The sequence below is a fragment of the Nuphar pumila genome, chromosome 8, assembly GCF_984573655.1.
Source record: "Nuphar pumila chromosome 8, dmNupPumi1.hap1.1, whole genome shotgun sequence".
Classification (NCBI taxonomy): Eukaryota; Viridiplantae; Streptophyta; class Magnoliopsida; order Nymphaeales; family Nymphaeaceae; genus Nuphar; species Nuphar pumila.
The window spans coordinates 1,661,526-1,681,309 of NC_143256.1; the positions used below are offsets into that span (position 1 = coordinate 1,661,526).

At 40.5% G+C, this 19,784-nt stretch overlaps 1 protein-coding gene across 3 annotated transcripts in view; it reads left to right on the top strand.

Annotated features, from left to right (window-relative positions):
- BGAL17 (beta-galactosidase 17) overlaps positions 1 to 19,784 on the top strand; it is a 241,616-nt gene that overhangs the window by 204,791 nt on the left and 17,041 nt on the right. The window contains exon 17 of one of the 3 annotated variants that reach the window (XM_090015939.1): positions 19,574 to 19,667. The exons of the other annotated variants lie outside the window; for them this stretch is intronic. Within the exon in view, the coding sequence (XP_089872065.1) occupies positions 19,574 to 19,575 (2 nt within the window). The 3' untranslated portion in view covers positions 19,576 to 19,667. Of the gene's footprint in view, positions 1 to 19,573; positions 19,668 to 19,784 lie in introns of those variants that run through there. 3 annotated transcript variants of the gene reach the window in all.

The following is a 19,784-nucleotide window of genomic DNA, read 5'->3' on the forward strand; positions in this document are numbered from 1 at the left end:
ATGCAAAAAATAAATAAATGTGCACACCTGTTTCCAACACTTTTTTTCTGCCTTTTGTTGGTGTAGATCGATCACGATCGATCACGCTCCCGAGATCTACCGGGGCTTTGATACCATGTAGAAATTCCAATGAAATGCACAGGAACCGAGGGAGAGAGAGAGAGAGAGAGATGGCAGCGAGATGAGAAAACTTGTTCACATTGATTAGGGCTAATCTCTATGTTAAATAGAGAGAGGCCAATATAAAAATTACATACAAGTCCCTCATTAAGCAAGAAATATCAAATAACCTACTTTTAAGAAACCTTAAACTTAAAACCTCTTAATCTCAACAAATGGAACAAAGCCTTTTGACACCTTTTTCATGTCCATAGACTTCTGAGGAGCTTGAAAAATCTAAATGTGGATGGTAAGTAATGCTCTAAATGGTGCTGCCATAATAGTACCTTAGCATGAAGACTAGAAAGAATAACATAGGATAAATCAGCTAAGGAAAAGGAGAACTTGCACTCCCCATTCGATAGAGTTAACCTATTAAGGTCACAAGCAACAGTGTAAGAAATTCATGTCTAACTATGATAAACTTTAAGTGTAGTTTCAAATCCAAATTAAAGTTGGGAGAAAATGTACTATTACTATTCAATAATATTGTTAGGGTTCAGGAGCCATATGAAATAAACCTGATTCCTATAAGCCAAAATTCATGCTCGTTCAAGAGAAGGTATGATAGTAGTTGCAAAAGAAGCATATGCAGATTCATAAATGCCCAATGTAACGACCTCAACTCATCCCCGTTGAAAAGTGATTTTTTTTTAAATAATTGCGAAAACCAAAACCCAATGATCTGATGTAACGCCCCAAAATTTCGACTTGTGATTTCGAAAACCTTATCGAAAAACCTTTCAAAGATTTAAAGTTTTAACTTTTAAAAACAACGGAAAATATTTAGAAAGGAGCACAAGTCAACAATCCTGGGTACGTTAGCTGAAAATCATCATTCACATGTACAACAACTTAAAGGAATTGAAGAAATAAGGCAATAGATTAAAAATCTGCAGTTTATTACAAAATGAGCATTTTGTTCCAAAGTTCAATAATTCTAAAGAAAACTTCAAAAAGACTCAGAGCCAAGCCGCCAGCAGAAAGAAGATAAATCTTGATCCATATTGCACCACGCCATCGGCTGCCAGTGAAGTCCTACTCCTCACCTGCCCATGAAATGGGTCAGTTTCATAACAAACCAGTAGGTGCACGAACAGATAAGTAGAATGAAAATAAAATAGGGCATTCATAAGATAACAGTTATGATATTTAAGCAATCAATACAATTGTAATTTATTCTAACAAGTGTAATATGTGCAAAGAGTTGTTAGTTGAAGCATTTCCAGCAATGTAAGTTTCAATCATCTACAACTATCCATGAAGATATTATTTAAGTTCTGATATTAACTGGCCTGTGGGTACGCACAGACGCGAAACATAGAAACAGCCGAGACCGATTCGGGGGTTTATTATGTCAGGTGTTTTCATTAACCCGGATGGCTGACTGAGTCCGCTCCTAAGGGGACGGTCAGTGACCAAGAGAGTAAATTCCCAAAGGCATTCGTGGTCCATAGTTGCATCCAACTTCTGCAGAAGTGCCTGGGAGTTACCACCTAGGATAATTTATGGTAATCCCGATTCCCCTAACTCCGATGACTGGGGAAACCGAGTCTTTTGCCCGTGGGGTGGTTGTTAACAACCTGTCCATCGGAGTCTTTGTACCATCCATCCTCTCTCTTGATGAACCGTGAAGATCGGATGGGTACGACGGGGGTTTCTTAACCGCCGCCCCATCCTACATGCTCTGGTCTATTAGACCCACTCGAGCATCTTGCCTGTGAAGGCGAATGGTCACCATTTATGTGATCTCAGCATTATGCTAATTGCACTCATCGAGGTTGCTACAACCTCATCCTCCAACCATCGTAACCCACCTAGGACGTACTTGTCCAAAAGTACGGTTGTACCTCCCTAGAGGTACGACTATGATGAGAGGGCAACATAAAATGTTTTATGATACTTTCGGTTCATACATGACATGTATTGCCCTATAAGCAAATGGGCCTGTGGAGGCCGGTATTATCTCATTGATATCAATAAAGAGTTGCTTGATCCCTTCGAGGTACTCAATGACCTCTCGTACTATTTGTATCATACATGTCTTCAGGTCTAATTATGATAGTAAATTTGTGGGTTTCTCGATAGATAACCCATCACAAAGTTTTATAAAAATTTGTATTATACTTGGTATGCTCAAATACTAAGAAACAAAAACTCTCATACAAGATTCATCAGGCAATAACCAATAAGGCATCTATAGTAACTTATAACAGCGAGCGAGGCGAAAATACAGTAATAAGGTCTTTTTAGCAATGAGTCTACTCGTAGAGCTCACAATAAGCATGTAATTTCCAAAGAATACGAATGCAGAAGCACAACACAGACCATCACCAGTTAAGAAATTCTACAAGTGAGAATGCATACCAAATAAACTATTCTATCACAGAATCCTTATAATTTTATTTCATTCATATAAACCCTTCGTGCGACTTTCCCCTACCTCGGGACGTCGTGCAATTGCGTGCGTCTACGGGTGTAGATGATACGAGGCTCAGGCCGCGGAGCCAGAGCGGGGTTCGATGTGAAGTCTGCAAAAGTGTGTGAGAGTTATTATGACATATCTGTCAAAAGAACAACGGTAAAACCCGCCCTGTCAGCGGAAACTGATGAGTGGCAGGGTCAAGGCTCCTTCATAACAGAAAAAGAAAATAGGACGGTATTGGCCCACGATCTCTGACCAAACGGGGAACAGCAGGGGCATCGGCTCTTGCCTGACCAAACCACAAAAAAAAACAGGACAGCAGACGGCAGGGCATCAGCCCTTGCCTGCTAAGCAGTGAATGGCAGGGGCCTCGGCCCCTGTCAGACACTACAGCCAATGGCAGGGGCCTCAGCCCCTGCCTCACAAGAGTAACAGTCGGCAGGGACTTCAATCCATGCCTGACAAAGTTGGTTGACAGGGGCCTCGGCCCCTACAACCCAAAGAATGGCAGGGGCCTCGGTCCCTGCCAGACAAAATGGCAAACGGCAGGGGCTGCAGCCCCTACCTGACCTAACGAGGAAAAATGGCAGGGGCGAGGCCCCTGCCTGAAGAACGAATAATGGTAGGGGCCCCTGCCCCTACCTGACCGAACAGGAAAATGACAGGGGCCTCGGCCCCTTGCTCGCGAAACAAGGGATGGCAGGGTCACGGCCAGGGGGGGGGGGGGGGAACGGGAGAGTGCATGGGGGACGACCGACCTCTCGTCGGTCGTCCGATAGCCCATCAGGAAGAGAGGGGTGGTGCCGCAGGGGAGACTGGCCCCCTGCCGGCTCCCTGACAACCCCAAGAGGAAGGGGGGAAGACGACAGGGGCCTGCAGGCACCCTGTCGACCCTCCGATGGTCATAGAGGGAGCGGGAGGGTACGGCAAGGGCCGCGCACTGCCTGCCTACCTCCCGGCCAAACCCTTTAAGAAGGGGGAAAAGAGGAAGGTGAAGAGGGTGGGCACGGCAGGGGCCATCGGCCTCCTGTCATGCCTTTCGGCGAGGTGACAGAGAGTGAGACGAAGGGAGGAGACGGCGTACCTAGGAAGAGGGTCGTTGGTCGGTCGTGGTTGTCGCGGCGGCGGCGATCGACGTCGGCGGCATGCGCAGGGAAGGAAGGTCGGCACGAGGAGGAGAAAGCTCGAGAGGGGAGGCGTGCCTCCCCTCGCCCTCCTACGATGCTCTTAAAGAGCTCGGGGGGGGCAATAAATGGGGAAACCCCGATGGGTTTCCTTTATCGGGTCACAAGCGCGGTGGAGGGTGCGGCGCACAGGGAAAGGGTTTTAACAAAACCCTTTCTCCTGTGTCGGGTTATTAAAACCCTAATGAAGAAGGGTCGGGGGTCCAAAACAAATTTTTTTTTTAAATGGGGTTTTTACATCTGAGGTGTATCGCCCCAAAAATCCTGGACTTGAAACCTTTTATAGAAAAGGTTGAAAGATTTAAAATCGATCATTTATCAGAGTTTGAAACAGAAGTTCAGCGAAAAATCATGTTTGAAATAGCAAGTCCCTGAACCTTGGCGCATTACAGCACAAACTTCCCTTTACAAACCGATTTTCAATTTCAAATATATTTATTGAAATAAAAAGAAGAAACAGAGTTTTGGTAACACAGTTTTAATAATTCAGAGTTTAATTCAAAAGAGAGGCTTTCAAAGAAACTCTATACCATATTTTACCAAAATGTCCTCAGGAGCGAAACGTCAGGGAAAGAGTCTCATCTTTATCTCATCACATCATCGTGCCATCGCAAGCTGCCTCAATTTGTTCACCACTGTTAGAAGTTGTGTTTACAGAAAAGAAATAGAAGAAGAAAGGTAGAAGAAGAGGGAAAACTCAGAGTTGTTGGGGTTGCACAGGTTCACGATATTTCACATTACATAATCGTGACCTGGTTTAATGTATTTAAGCATTAGGTTACAAGGCAATACATTTATGGACATGATTGTCCTACAACAAATTACAATATTACATACGTACCCTAGTAAACACGTCAATGCGCAATACCAGTTTGGGTCTGGGACAGACCCAAACTGGGTCCTGCATTACAGGACACTTAATACCCTCCCTCAAGTTGTGCATGGTCTTGAACCATGGACAACTTGTTCTTCAAGAACCAAAATATGTTTTTCGTCAAACCCTTTGTGAATAAATCTGCCACCTGGTCTTCTGTAGGAATGAAATGAGGTTCAAACTCTTTGTCTTCAACCTTCTGTCGAATGAAATGATGATCTATTTCAATGTGTTTTGTCTTACTGTGGAAAATAGGATTAAAAGATATATTAATGGCACTTTGATTGTCACACAATAAGATAGAGTTGGAGATCTGTTCCTGCAATTCATTTAACAAATGTCTTGTCCAAGTAGCTTCAGCTGTTGCAGGAGCCATTGATCGATATTCAGCCTCAGTACTTGATCTAGCTACTGCTTTTTGTTTTCTATTGCTCCAGGATACTAGGTTTTCCCCAAGAAAGATGCAATATCCGGAAACCGACCTCCTTTCATCAGGATCTCCTGCCCAGTCCGCATCACTGTAGATCTTGACATCATGCATGCTTCATCTTTGCCAACTTTTCTGATACTCCAACCCATCTCCAATGGTACCTTTTAAGTATCTCAACACTCTCTTAACTGCATCCATATGCCATGTTCGTGGCTCATGCATAAACTGCGACACTTGATTGACAGAATAGACAATGTCAGGGTGAGTAAAGGTAAGATATTGAAGCATACCAACTACACTTCGATATCTTGTAGGATCTGGGTACAAATCTCCATCCTGTGAACTGAGCTTTTGATGTAAGACACTTGGTGTAGACAAAGGCTTGCAATCTTGCATACCAAATTTCTTCAATAAATCTAGTGTGTATTTATGTTGTGTCAAGGTCAGGTAACCATCCTTCCTGTCTACCTCGACGCCAAGGAAATAACGCAAATCTCTCAAATCTTTCATCTTAAACCTTTGACTTAATAGTCCTTTTATTTTTTCAATGTGATTCATTGAATTCCCTGTAACTATAATATCATCAACGTATATCAACAACATGGTGGTTATGCCTTTATCCTTCAATATAAATAATGAGTGGTCTAAGAGAGATCTACAAAACCCATGCCTCTGTATTTCTAAGGAGAAACTCTCAAACCACGAGTGTGAGGCCTGCTTCAAACCATATATGGCTCTTTTTAGTCTGCGTATATATGTGCTTGGGTCTCCCTCAGCATATCCTGGAGGTTGTTCCATGTAAACTTCTTCCTTCAAGTCTCTATGAAGAAATGCATTTTTGACATCTAACTAACTTAATGTCCATCCATGTTTGACGGCTAAAGACAATATAATTCTTATTGTCCCCATTTTGACCACGGGACTGAAAGTCTCATTATAATCCTGGCCATATTCCTGTGTAAACCCCTTTGCAACAAGTCTTGCTTTGTATCGTTCTATAGTACCATCGGGTTTGTATTTGATTTTATAAACCCACTTGGAATCAACAACATTTTTGTTAGGAGGTCTGGCAACAATTTCCCATGTCTGACATTCATGAAATGCTTCCACTTCTTCATTCATGGCCTCAATCCATTTGTTTGATTTCACAGCATGATGAAACCCTATGGGTTCATCATGCTTATCAACCTGAGACAGAAAAAGTTAAGGATCCATAGAAAATTTATTGTAGCTAACCCACCTGTCAATAGGATGTCTGATTCTATTCGAACTCCTCGGATTTTCAACAGGCACATAAGTATCTGATCCAATGTAAGAAGCAGGGGGAGTACCTTTTTCTTTTCGCATATACACATACCCTTTAAATTTGCCAATAGGATGCGATTGTGGGTCTGCCCCTTCTTCAGTGTGTGAAGCTCCACCGACCTGATCACCAGATTGAGGTAAGCATGCTTGACCTGAGTCAATATCATTTTGGTCAGCCAAATTTGTTTCTTGAGTACACTGAGGTGAGCAATCACCATAAACATCTGCAAATAATTCTGCATTCATCCACGGATGATAAACCTCTTTTCTGGGAATCCTTTGACAGGTATTAAATGATACATCTCCAAGATTATTCTCATCAAACACAACATTCCTAGAAATCTTAACACGCTTAGTCATAGGGTCATAACACTGATAACCTTTATAATCATCAGCATATCCCACAAATCTATACTTGAAAGCCTTTGGTTGGAATTTATTCCTGAGAGAATCATCAATATGAACATAACAAATGCATCCAAACACACGCAGAGCATTATAATCAGGTTGAATGCCGAAAAGAGGAGAATGGTGAACTATTTTGCAAAATTGTCGTAGGCAAACGATTTATAATATAGACAACTGAATGGAATGCTTTTGTCCACAGACTAATGGAAAGATTACTATCGTGCATCATGCTATCACGATGAAACACGATTTCAGATGAATCAGCGACAAGTTTTGAGATGAGGTGACACAGGAACAGATTCTAAAGGAGGAGAATCACGAGTTTTGATTGGGAAATAGTATTGATCACGAGTTTTGATTCTAAAAAGGAGAATCACGAGGAAGAGATGAGTTATGATTAGGGTTTCAAAGAGGAAACAAAATTTACGAGCTTGAAGATAGGTCACGAATAGGGTTTCAAACAAGCCTTTAAATGGGAAACACGTGTTTTAGATGAAAACACGAAAATAGTTTTAAGAGGGGATAGAGGCCAGAAAAGGGATCATCCTTTTGGAAGAAAACACGATAGTATAGGTTGCCGAAGAGGAAAAAAATTAAAAACAGAGAGAGAAAAATATTTTCCTGACCGAAAACAGATTTTCTCTATGGTCGTACCTTTTGGGAGCAATACCGAGCCCTAGATCCAACCTTGCTCTGATACCATGTTAGTAGTTGTGTTTGCACCAAACCTGATTTTCAACAGAGAAAAGAAAGAGAAAAGGAAAGGTAGAAGAAGAGGGAAAACCCAGAGTTGTTGGGGCTGCACATGTTCATGATTTTTCACATTACGTAATCGTGACCTGGTTTAATGTATTTAAGCATTAGGTTACAAGGCAATACATTTATGGACATGATTGTCCTACAACAAATTACAATATTACATTTTTATCTCAATAAACACGTCAATGCGCAATCCCAGTTTGGGTTTGGGTCAGACCCGAACTGGGTCCAGCATTACACGACACTTAATAACCACATGCCTATGAAATGGGTCAGTTTCGCGAAAAACTAGTAGGGGTGCAAAAGACAAGGAACAAAGACTACAATAAGCAAGATAATTACTAAACTAAACAGGAGAAGTAAAACTAGCAGAGCTAGCCATACATGTTGTCGAGTTCTAACGCCCCAAAATTTCAACTTGTGTTTTCGAAAACATTGACGAAAAACCTTTCAAAAATTAAAGTTTTTACTTTTAAAATCGACAACGGAAGCAATTTAGAAAGGAGCACAAGTTACCAAATTTTGGGTACGTTAGCAGTAAAATTATCATTTCACATGAAACAACTACTTAAAGGAAGTGAGGAAATAAAATAATAGATTATTAATAAAATTTGTAGTTTAATACAAAATGAGCATTTTCCCACTATCCAATAATCTAAAGAAAAACTCCAAATCAGAGCCAAGACATAAGTAGAAAGAAGGGAAATCTTGAGCCATGTTGCATCGCGCCATCAGTTGCCTATGAAGTTCTACTCATCACCTGCCCATGAAATGAGTCAGTTTCATAACAAACTAGTAGGTGCACGAATAGACAATGTAGAATAAAATAAAGCAGGACATTCATGAGATTTTATTATATTAAAAGCAACAAGTACAATATGTAATCTATTCTAGCAGGTACAATATATGCAAAGATCTATTGTCTTGAAACAGATATAGCAACAACATTTTGAGTAGTATAAATCTCAATCATCTACAAATTATTATGAAGATGATATTCTTTAAATTCTGATATTAATTGGCCTGTGGGTACGCACAGACGCGAAACGTAGAAACAGCCGAGACTGATCCGGGGGTTTATTATGTCAGGTGTTTTTCATTAACCCAGATGGCTGACTGAGTCTGCTCCTAAGGGGACGGTCAGGGGGTGAATCTATATGTTCACTTTAGAATACATGGATTCCTCTTTCACATGTGTGTTTTTTATTTTTTCACACTTTAAAAAAAAAAATTCTGTATATGTATTTTTCATGCTAAATCAGAATTTTATTCATGATAATAGTAGATCGTTAAGTGCTTGTTCCATAGTAAAAATCAATTTCCATGAATAGCCTAAAGTATGGATGATTCGGTGCATGTAGGCATGTGAAGAAAAAAAAATTTGTTTATGTATGCATTTCTTAACAAAACAAAAAAAAAAGAATCTGTATAAGAATGTCATAACTGGATGTGGTTGAACATATCATAAAAGTCTGTATTTTTCAAGGGGTAACAAAAAGTTGTAGATGATTTTCTATGTATTTATTATTGATGAATCTTAGAATGATATTTTGGAAGGCTAAGTCCATAGAGGAAAAATTATTGAGGTTGTTAAGCATAGAGATGGCTTTTAGATTTGTAGTACCTCAATTGTGGCTGATTTCCTTAGCTACACCTACACTGTTTTATGAGGACTAATTTGAAATGAAGAGTAACTTTGGAATTTTTGAAAATGTCATTGACATCTTTTTTTATAATATTATAAATCATTATAAGGAAATAAGTGTCCAAAATGACTTAACATATGGTTGTCATTTTGTTTCACAAAGGCCAAAACTGTTAGGGTATCTGGCTTCCAGTGTTGGTACATGTCTAGAACAAAACAAAAGAGGTTGAGCAGGAACACAAGAACGGTAGCTGGATTCCTGATGCCACACGTGCACCATGAGGATTTTAATGTACAGATGAACCTATGCATAGACAAACAATGTAATGGTTGGATAGACCTACTTGCACTGGGTTTTGGTTTCTGAAGATTTTCAAGATCTGCATACAGTTCATGTGCTTATCTTTATTAGGCAAAGTGCTAATTTCGGGTATGGAAGGGGGCAGCCTGCGGTTTAAAAAAAAAAGAGATGTTTTAAAATAAAACTTTTGGAAAACCAAAAGTTGTTCGGATGGTTGGCAGCTAGTCGAGTGGACCTCGGCTGACTGCCAGTCCTTGGCAACCTGTGGCGGGTGGTGCACAGGCCCAGCCTGGGCCTTGCAGTACCCTGTCAGGCCCAGCCGACTGGGTCGTTGGGTGCTTGTAACGACCCCAACGCATACCCCTTGAAAATGCGGATTTTTTTTTTAAACCATTGCATAAATCTTCCCAGAAACCCGAGGCCTTTACAGTTCCATTTTCAATTGGATAAAAAATCAACCACAATAGAGCTTACACTTATCATCCATGCCAACCCAAACTTTTATTAAATAATAAACACTAGTCATGAGAAAATTGCATAATGAAAAATTCAGAGTATAGTAACAACTAAATGAAACGAGAAGGAAATAAAAGAAAAGTCACATTGTTCATCTGTGAAGCAGTCAAGCAAAAGTGTGACACTCGTAACTCTCCCAGAAGCCAGTGGCTTCACTGATCACTTGGGGCTGCGAAAAACCATAGAAGTAGGGTGTCAGAACCGAAATCCTGAGCACAGGTACTTCTAATGAAACAAGTGAGCTAAAGAACACAGATAAGATTTCATGCAATAGTTCAGAGGAATGCAATTGTGACATTTGCATAGTTCAATTAAGCATTCATGCAACAGGGAACATTTATTAAGCATGAAAAGACATTAATCAATAACAGGAATCACAATTTAAGTAAGCAGAACATTTAACATGCATTAGAAATTAAACAGCAAGCACCCACCAACATGTAACAATTAAGGGAATAGGTAAAATATGTATGTTCTAATGCATAGCAGGATTATACATTATTTATGTGCAATGCATGAACACTTTATTATCTTTCATTAAATTTTTCCTTTCATATGCATGTATCTATTAAATGCACACAATTTAAGTTTTTCTTTTTAATTACTGTTGCTCGCGGATACACCAAACAGGTACCGTAAAACCCGGAAAAAAACAACTTGGATTCGGGTCGGATCCGGACTCGGACCCAACGGAGGCACCACCTCCCTCGCGCCTTCTAAAGACAGCGAGGCAGGCGAGGGGTTTCAAATAGAAACTCCCGTTCTTCTCTCATTCTCTCGTTTCTCTGTAAAACCTAGTTAAAAAAAAAAAGATCGGACCCGGGTCGGCTCCAGACCCGACCCGGATCGAACCCGTGCCCAGCCCTTCGAAAAGGGCTTTTGAAGGGGCTGGCAGCCCACGGAGGGGGGGATCACCGGCGACACAGGAGGCGGGCCCTATGTGCGCCCCTCCTTTTAAAAGGGCAAGAGGGGAGAGGGGAGGGCTTACGAGCCTCTCCCCCCGACACTCTCTCATCTCTCGTCTCTTCCTCCCTCTGTCTCTATCTCTCATCTCCCCGAATCCACCCCTCTCTCTCTCTCTCTCATTGCCGATGTCGGCCAGCCCCTCTTCACAGCAACCACTCGCCGATGAGCCCCCCTTCACGGCGATCACCTCCCCGGCGACCCCTCACTCCCTCCGGCAGCCCAGGTAACCCCTCTTCTCCTCTCGCTTCCCCCCCCCCCCCTCTTTTCTCCCTCTGGTTCGCCGAAAGGCGGGCAGGTGGTGTAAAACCCGAAAGTTTTATAAAATAATTCAAATTGGGCCTAGATCCATATTTCGGGTCTAGGACACATAAAGGGGGTAATTAGGATTTATTTATTTGAAACCTCGATTTAATGATAATAATAAATAAATAAAAATTTTAAATTTTAAAAATTAAATTTAATCCGAGGATCCACAGTTGGATCCATTCGGATCCAACTTGTGGATCCATTTTGACTTGGGGTCGGGTTGCGGGTCTCGGGTTCGGACCCGAGCCCCACCCCATATGTTATGCCCTGTTAAATGAAAAGGGCAACCCGATAAGGGTTGCCCGATAAAACCCTAACACAAAAACAGAAAGGGGGGCGCAGGGGGGTTACGCAGAGCGTAACGACCCCGCGCCCATCTCGGCAAAGAAGGGGGCGGCCTGGGGCCGATAAAGGAGGGTAGTGGAGAGGGGGTCTCGCCCTCTTCACTTAGCCTTGTCTCTCTCCCATGTCTCTCTCTCTCTCGGTCTGTGTGCGTGCGCCGGAGGCAGGGAGGTCGCCGGTGAATTTCGGCCACCAACAATCACGGCAAGCACCCTCTCTCACAGCAGGGGCAAGGAGTAACCCCAGCCGACCGTGCCTGCACGTCTCCAGCCTCCGATCGTCGGAAGGATCGCCGGAGAAGATCCAAAAAGGTACGGTTCTTCTCTGAATCTGGGTGAGGAATCGAACGTGGGTTCGATTCCGTTCTTTGATTTGAGATGGGTTCTTGAGAACCCCTTCTTAGGGTTTCTTTTCTCAAGAATCATGGGGGTGAACCGTGTATCACTCCCCTTAGATTGAGTTCCCCTTTTTAAAGAAAAAAAAAATTGGGTATGCCAACGAATCCCAATGATTTTCTTGATTTCAATCTTGGTTTCTAGTTAAAAATTTAATCTGCTGTCTTAATTTGTGTTGGGAATTGTGTTCTTGGATTTGATCTACATTCAGTTACTGAAAGGGGGTTTCGGCTGCTATGAAACCCAATTTGAGGAAAGTATGTCGTTTTTTTTTCCTATGTGTTTACCCAAACCTCATTCTGAGTTGGGACCGGATCGTGGTTTCATTCATTTTACCCGGTGTGTTTTATTTTGTATGTCATTTCCTTTTCGTTCATGATGTTAAGTGAATAATGATATGTGTATATACATTCTAATGCAGCCTGCGTCAGTCTGTGTGTTGAAATTTATGTTCTGAAACCTGTTAATCTAGGTTCAACGAGTATAATAATCAACAAGTCACTCGTTCAGAGGGTTCCTATTTGGGAATATATGTTAAACCCCCTTAAACGAGTCCTGACTCGCGTATGTGTAACTCGTTGAGATGAGGCAGAATGGACTGTGGTGGGAAATTATCAAGCTTGGGTTGGGGTCTTGATCCCCGGTTGTACTATCCGTCTTCGTTTCTGTTTTGTTAATTCCTGCTAGGACTGACCCTGATTTACTTTTATGAGCCAACCTTCGTCACCCTGTAGAACTCGGGCTTGAGCTTTTGATTTCCACTTATAACTACAGGTCCGCATTAACTTTCTGTTTCTCAGCCCTTGCGAGGATCAGTAGCATATACTGCTACTATTATCATGTTTTGGCCTTCATACCTGCATGTATAAATGCCTTTGCCTATGTGTGTTTATTCACGCACATGTGGTTTTTTTTTTTTTGTTCCGTATTTCCTATACCTGTCGCTGGATATGTGAAAAGTAATTTCATGCACATTTTAGAAGTTCCTGTCATATTCGTTGAATTGATCTGCTTACTTATGCGTGTATTGGCGGGCACAATTGAAGATGACTGATGCAATTATGTTGACCAGTCTGGGTGCTTTCATGTGCTACATGTTGCGTATTTAAGGAAATGTATGAGTGTATATAGTGATGAGTCCGCAATCTTGCATCTTATCTACATTTGAACATGTAAGAGTTATCTATTACTGAGTACGCCTTATTACAGATTTTGTCATTTCAGGAACCCTGAGTAAAATCCTATGTTCAGCTCTTGGGTATTTTCCCAAACCGAAAAAAAAAAAGAATGATAGAAAAGATGAACCATACCCTTGGGAAGTTTAGTGGTTGATGATAGCCCCCATAAAAATAATAGCAAATGGACTGTATAGGGAATCATGAATTCAGGGAGGGCATAAAGTGCTATAAGTTATTATCTATGAAACTTTATGAGGTCCTTTATCTGATTGACTTGAAAATGTATATTTCCTAGAAGTGAACTAATAACCGAACCTATAGGTCGATTGCGGTTGGCACATTAATTGCTATGTCTGGGAACCAGGGGTTCACCTTTTGTACTCTGAGTTAATAAAGTTAATACATAAGTCAATGTAAATTCGATGCTTTTGCCCGACTGGTTTAAAGGTACCGGGGCATCGGTGTTTGTGTTGTAGAATTTGTAACATGGGAAATAGTTGATTTTTGTTAAAATGTATTGCTTTGGTACAAGTGTATACATGATAAGAATGTGAGCATGATCCAGTTATTGATAATTCTTCTTGAAATGGTACATGTACACTCATACACTTAAAGAAATCATGGATTTGGTCAATGCCCATATGTGATGTAGGTAACACTCACATAGGGTAAATGCATATGAATGAGTAATGGCATGCATGTATATATATATATATATATATATATATATATATATATATATATATGGGTTTATGATTTTCATAAGTGCACATGCTTTTGGCACTTTGGCCTAGGGTTATGAAAGAAACACTAATTTGGTTTTATTATGTGATGGGACCATCATCGGCCTGGAGAGCCGTGGGTGTGGTTTTCTTTTATTTATATTTCTAACTGCATCACTTAAACCACATAAGATGGTTTGGCACTTTATTATACTGTTCTAGTGGTTTATACGGGCTGGAGTCCCGAATGGGTCCCCGCAAGGGAGGATGCGGGGTTTTCACTTTACTTTTTGCATATGTGTGGCAAACTTAAAGAAATGGACTTAATTAAAAATATAACGAATAAGAACAGTGTAATTTACATTCTGGGATATCTCGTCTGGAGTATGAGAATCTTAGATATCCGGTCTTGGGGAGACTGTGAGGATACAAAAACTCCGTTTGCGTTGTTGCCCCTGAACCCGATATTGAGGTTCTTCTCCTCGCCACGGTTTTAGGGAGAGCCCGCCACTTTACCCGGGAGTGGTGTGTTAGTCACAGTTGTGAGTTTATGGTACCAAGGAAGTGGCACTTGTGGGCGTGGGGTGTCCCTTGTGTCCCCAACATTAGATGTGGAGGTCTAATGTTCCGATGGATGGTGTTGTTTCCTGATATCGGTCGAGGGCTAAGTTGGAACCCTGTAATAAAATACAAATTGTGTGTTAAGCTACCCGAGGAACCTACTTGACCTCGGAGTTTATACCCGTTTGGTGTATCCGCGGGCCACGATAATTAAAAAGAGGAACTTAAAGATGTGTGCATTTAATAGGGCATGCATATGGAAAGATGGAACTTAAATGAAAGATAACAGAAGAAATCATGCATTGCACATAATCATGCATTTTTTTGTTATGCATTAGATCATGCATGTTTGAATCATTCTTGATATCATGACGTCATTTGGTGGTAGCATATGATTTACTTTGTGAAATCATGTTGAAAGGTTTGATTATTTAGTTATTGATATATGACACTGTTATTGTTCTTGACTGGTGAGTATATGCAATTATTGGTAGTTATGGATATTTAAATGTTGCAAATTTTATATTTGTACTCACTCAAATCACTACATGAAATCTTATTCATGTTCTTTCTCTCACCTGTTTTCTTTAGAAGTAGTTGTGCTCAGAATTTCGGTTTTGACACCCTACTTTATTGGTTTTTCACAGAAAATGGTGAACAGTGAAGTTGGACATGCATCTAGGAATGGATAAGAGTCATACTTGGGCTTGACGGTTTCAGCAGAGGACAGAGTGGCTCTTTCTTTTGTCTTTTAGTTCTTTTAATTTCTGCAATTGTTACTTTACTTTCAGTTGAAGAAAACCTTGTCTTTGAAATTTTCTTACTCATTAATAAAAGAGTTTTAGTTGGTTGATATCGATGATAATTGCAACTTCGTTTGTGGTGTGTGGTTATCCAACTGAAATTAGAACTGTAGGGACCCCAGGTCTCTGGGAAGTTTTCCGCAACTCTTAGAAAAAAAAAATATTCCGCATTTTTAAAGGGTCTGGATTGGGGTCGTTACAGGTGGCCGGCGGTCCCTGCCGAGCCTTCCTTTCCCCTTTTCCATCAGGCAAGGGGCTTCGCCCCCCTTGCCTTCATTTTTTTTAGCAGGCAGGGGGCTCCGGCCCCTGCCCTTTTTACTATTTCGGCAGGGGCCATGGCCCCTGCTCTTCTCTTTCGTGTAGGAGCCGATGGCCCCTGCCCTTCCCTTAAAAAAGGAAGCAGGAGCCTTCGGCTCCTGCCTAATTTTTGGAAACCCAGCAGGGGCCGATTGTAAAACTCAAAATTTTTATTATAAAATATTTCAAAATTTTCAAATCGGGCCTAGATCCATATTTCGGATCTAGGACCCATAAAGGGGTATTTACACTTAAATGTTTGCGTTATACTAAAATAATATTAATATTAGTAATAAATTAGAAATATACATATATATATATATGTATATATATATTAAGCAAATTCGGGGATCCACAGTTGGATCCACTTGGATCCAACTTGCGGATCCATATTGATGGGGGTTAAAAAAAAATTTATGTATTATGTTAAATTCAAAATTTTATAAATAATTAATATTAATTATAAGAAAATTTTTGGAACAAGGGGGTCGGACCCACAGTTGGATCCACCCGGATCCAACTAAGGATCCGTTACTATTGACGAACCGGGTCCATTTTAATAATGGACCCAGCGTCACGGGTCCTAGGCTCGGACCCAGACCCGACCCTCTTGATTTTAAAAGGGGGAAACATTGGGTTTTATTAAGGCAACCCGATAAGGGTTGCCCGATAAAACCCTAACAGAAAAGGAAGGGGGGCAGGAGGGGGGTTACGCAAGGGGCGTAACCGAAACCCCCATCTCCGCTGAAGGGGGGCCGATAAGAGGAGGAGTAGGGTTAGGGGTTTTCCCTCCCTCGTCTCTCTCTCCACTCAGTCCCTCTCTCTTTCTTCACTCTGTCCCCCATCTCTCTACTCAGTCTCTCTATCCCTTCCTCTGTCGAGTTGGGTGTGCATCGGAGGGGAGGGGGGTCGCCGGCGAGCTGCGGTCAGCCACACCCACCAAAGCCCCTAGCGAACACCTTTCTTCACGGCAGCAGTGAGGAGCGTCAGCCTCCAGCCTTCGATCGCCGGGAAACCCATCGGAAAGACAGGTACGGTGCTCCTCTCGATTCTAGGTGAGGGATCGAACATGGGTTCGATCCCGTGTAGTCTTTTGAGGTGAGGGTCCCTGAGGACCTTTTGCATGACTGTTTGTTGTTCTTTTGTTGTTTCGTGAAGTAAAAATAACATAATCGATTCAGTTGATTTTGATGACTGAATCTGGCCTGAGCAAGGACTGCATACATTAGGGGTTTGCAATCCCTGCCTCATCCGAGTCGGTCAAATAGTTCTATTTAGGAATAAGTCCTCATTTTTTTTCTGCTTTTAATAATAGGAACCAGCCAAGTTAGGATGGCTTGGTTGGTATTCAAGCAAAGGTGCTATCATTTACACTATTACTATGTAGATGAAGTCAAGCTTAGCCTGTGTGATTTCCTTTTCTTGAGCTTGCTCTTCAAAAATTCAAATCTTTGAACTGAATTTGGATTGTCAGAAGAAACACTTAGGTGTTGTTCAATGTTTTCTTTATCTGTTCCTTTTGCTGTTTTAGTTGCTATGTTCCAAATTTTATCTTGGGTCTCCACTTATTTTCATGTGAATCAAATAGTTAATGAGAATCTGATATGTAACAAAGGAGAAATATTTTTGTTAGCATAAACTTGATTTTAAATTGCTGATTTGCTTAAGCATTGATTTAAGGTGTTGTTGAGAGCTGGAACACGCATATGTTTTCCTGTGTGTGTGTGTCGACATATACCACACTCAATCCTGTCATCTCTTTCTGTGTGAACAGGAACCACACATAAATCTGTATAATTTTCTGTGCACGAGAGTGTCAAAAGAAAATTAGGTTGAGCGCGTGTTGTTTTGAGAAATATGTAGTTACACAAGTTCAGATGCATGTGATTAGTTAGAAAAAAAATATATGGTTTTGATTCCTTAACCTAGAGTTTGTTAAGTTTTAACAGTAATACTGACCGATTTTGGGGCTGATAGATTCGAGGTAGATTCTTGAATCAGCCAATATATAGATATATATATATATATATATATATATCAGTATATATATATATATATCAGTATATAAACATATGAGTATAAACACTGGATCAGATTTTGAAAGAGGTTTAACATATTGAAATTTATTTATGATGTCCCAAATGTTAACTTCTTTTGGAACCACAAAATTTACCCGTCTTGAATAGTCAACTGACACTAAACTGAATGATTGTTGCAATAGGTTTTGTTGTAGATTTTTTAATTCAATCTGATTCTAAAAGGAAGTTAAATTTCTGGTATGTACAAGAAATCTGTTTGGAAACTCAAATGGAATCTGAATTTTTGTGTTGCCTCTAACTTTGTTTAGAAAGTGGTAAAATCGATCTGTCTTGGACAGTTAACTAAATCTAAGGATAGTAGATGTTGAATTTGAATGATTATAAAAGTTTTGTGTTTTCAGTTGTCATGGTAAAATTTATATGCTTAGTTCAATGTGCATTCCTTTATTTGCTATGAAATGTAGCATGGTGAACACAAAACTTGAATATCCATATGTACCTTATATTCACTGAAATTTTGCAATATTTTATTAAATTGTATAGTGATTGTGTGTGCGGACCACTCATAGGAAGCATGTGTTGCTCATGAAATAGAAAATTGTAAATGCATGTCCATATATGGGATCGAAGTCTATTGGCCTGTATAATCATGCATAAATATTCTCATGAAACTATGAATGAATGCATGTGTGTTAAGTGATTACATGAAACACTTACACATGGATGGTTACACATGCATATGACTGCGAAAGCTCATGCACATTGTTAAAATGGTATGAATGAATGCGCATATGGAATTATGTTGGTATGATTGCATACATTACAAGTTATGATTTTTGTATACGATGCATCGATGGCCTAATGGACAATCATCGGCCTGGAGAGCCGTGGGTTTGGTTTGTTTTCACATATGTTTTTCAATGCATCCCTTGAACCACATAAGATGGTTTGGCACTTTACTACATTGTTCTAGTGGTTTATACGGGCTGGAGTCCCGAATGGGTCCCCGCAAGGGAGGATGCGGGTTTTCACTTTACTTTTGCATATGTGTTGCAAACCTAAAGAAATTAACTTAAATAAAAATATAATTAATAAGAACAGTGTAATATACTTTCTGGGATATCTCATCTGGAGTATGAGAATCTTAGATATCCGATCTTGGGGCGACTGTGAGGATACAAAAACTCCGTGTGCGTTGTTGCCCCTGAACCCGATATTGAGGTTCTTCTCCCGGCCACGGTTTTAGGGAGAGCCCGCCACTTTACCCGGGAGTGGTGTGTTAGTCACAGTTGTGAGTTTATGGTACCAAGGAAATGGCACTTGTGGGCGTGGGGTGTCTCTTGTGTCCCCGACATTAGATGTGGAGGTCTAATGTTCCGATGGATGGTGTTGTTTCCTGATATCGGTCGAGGGCTAAGTGAGAACCTAGTAATAAAATACAAATTGTGTGTTAAGCTACCCTGGGAATCTACTTGACCTCGGGGTTTGTACCCATTTGGTGTATCCGCGGGCCACGGTAATTAAAAAGTGGAACTTAAAGATGTGTGCATCTAATAGGGCATGCATATGGAAAGATGGAACTTAAATGAAAGATAACAGAAGAAATCATGCATTGCACATAATCATGCATTTTTCTATTATGCATTAGATCATGCATGTTTGAATCATTCTTGATATCATGACATCATCTGGTGGTAGCATATGACTTACTTTGTGAAATCATGCTGAAAGGTTTGATCATTTAGTTGTTGATATATGACACTGTTTACTGTTATTGACTGGTGAGTAAATGCAATTATTGGTAGTTATGGATATTTAAATGTTGCAATTTTATATCTGCACTCACTCAAATCACTGCATGAAATCTTATCCATGTTTCTTTCTCTCTCCTGGTTTCTTTAGAAGTAGTTGTGCTCAGAATTTCGGTTCTGACACCCTACTTTGTTGGTTTTTCACAGGAAATGGTGAACAGTGAAGTTGGACATGCATCTGGGGATGGATGAGTTATACTTGGGCTTGTCAGCTTCAGTAGAGGACATAATGGCTCTTTCTTTAGTCTTTTAGTTCTTTAAATTTCTGTAATTGTTACTTTACTTTCAGTTAAAGAAAACCTTGTCTTTGAAATTTTCTTACTCATTAATAAAAGAGTTTTAGTTGGTTGATATGGAT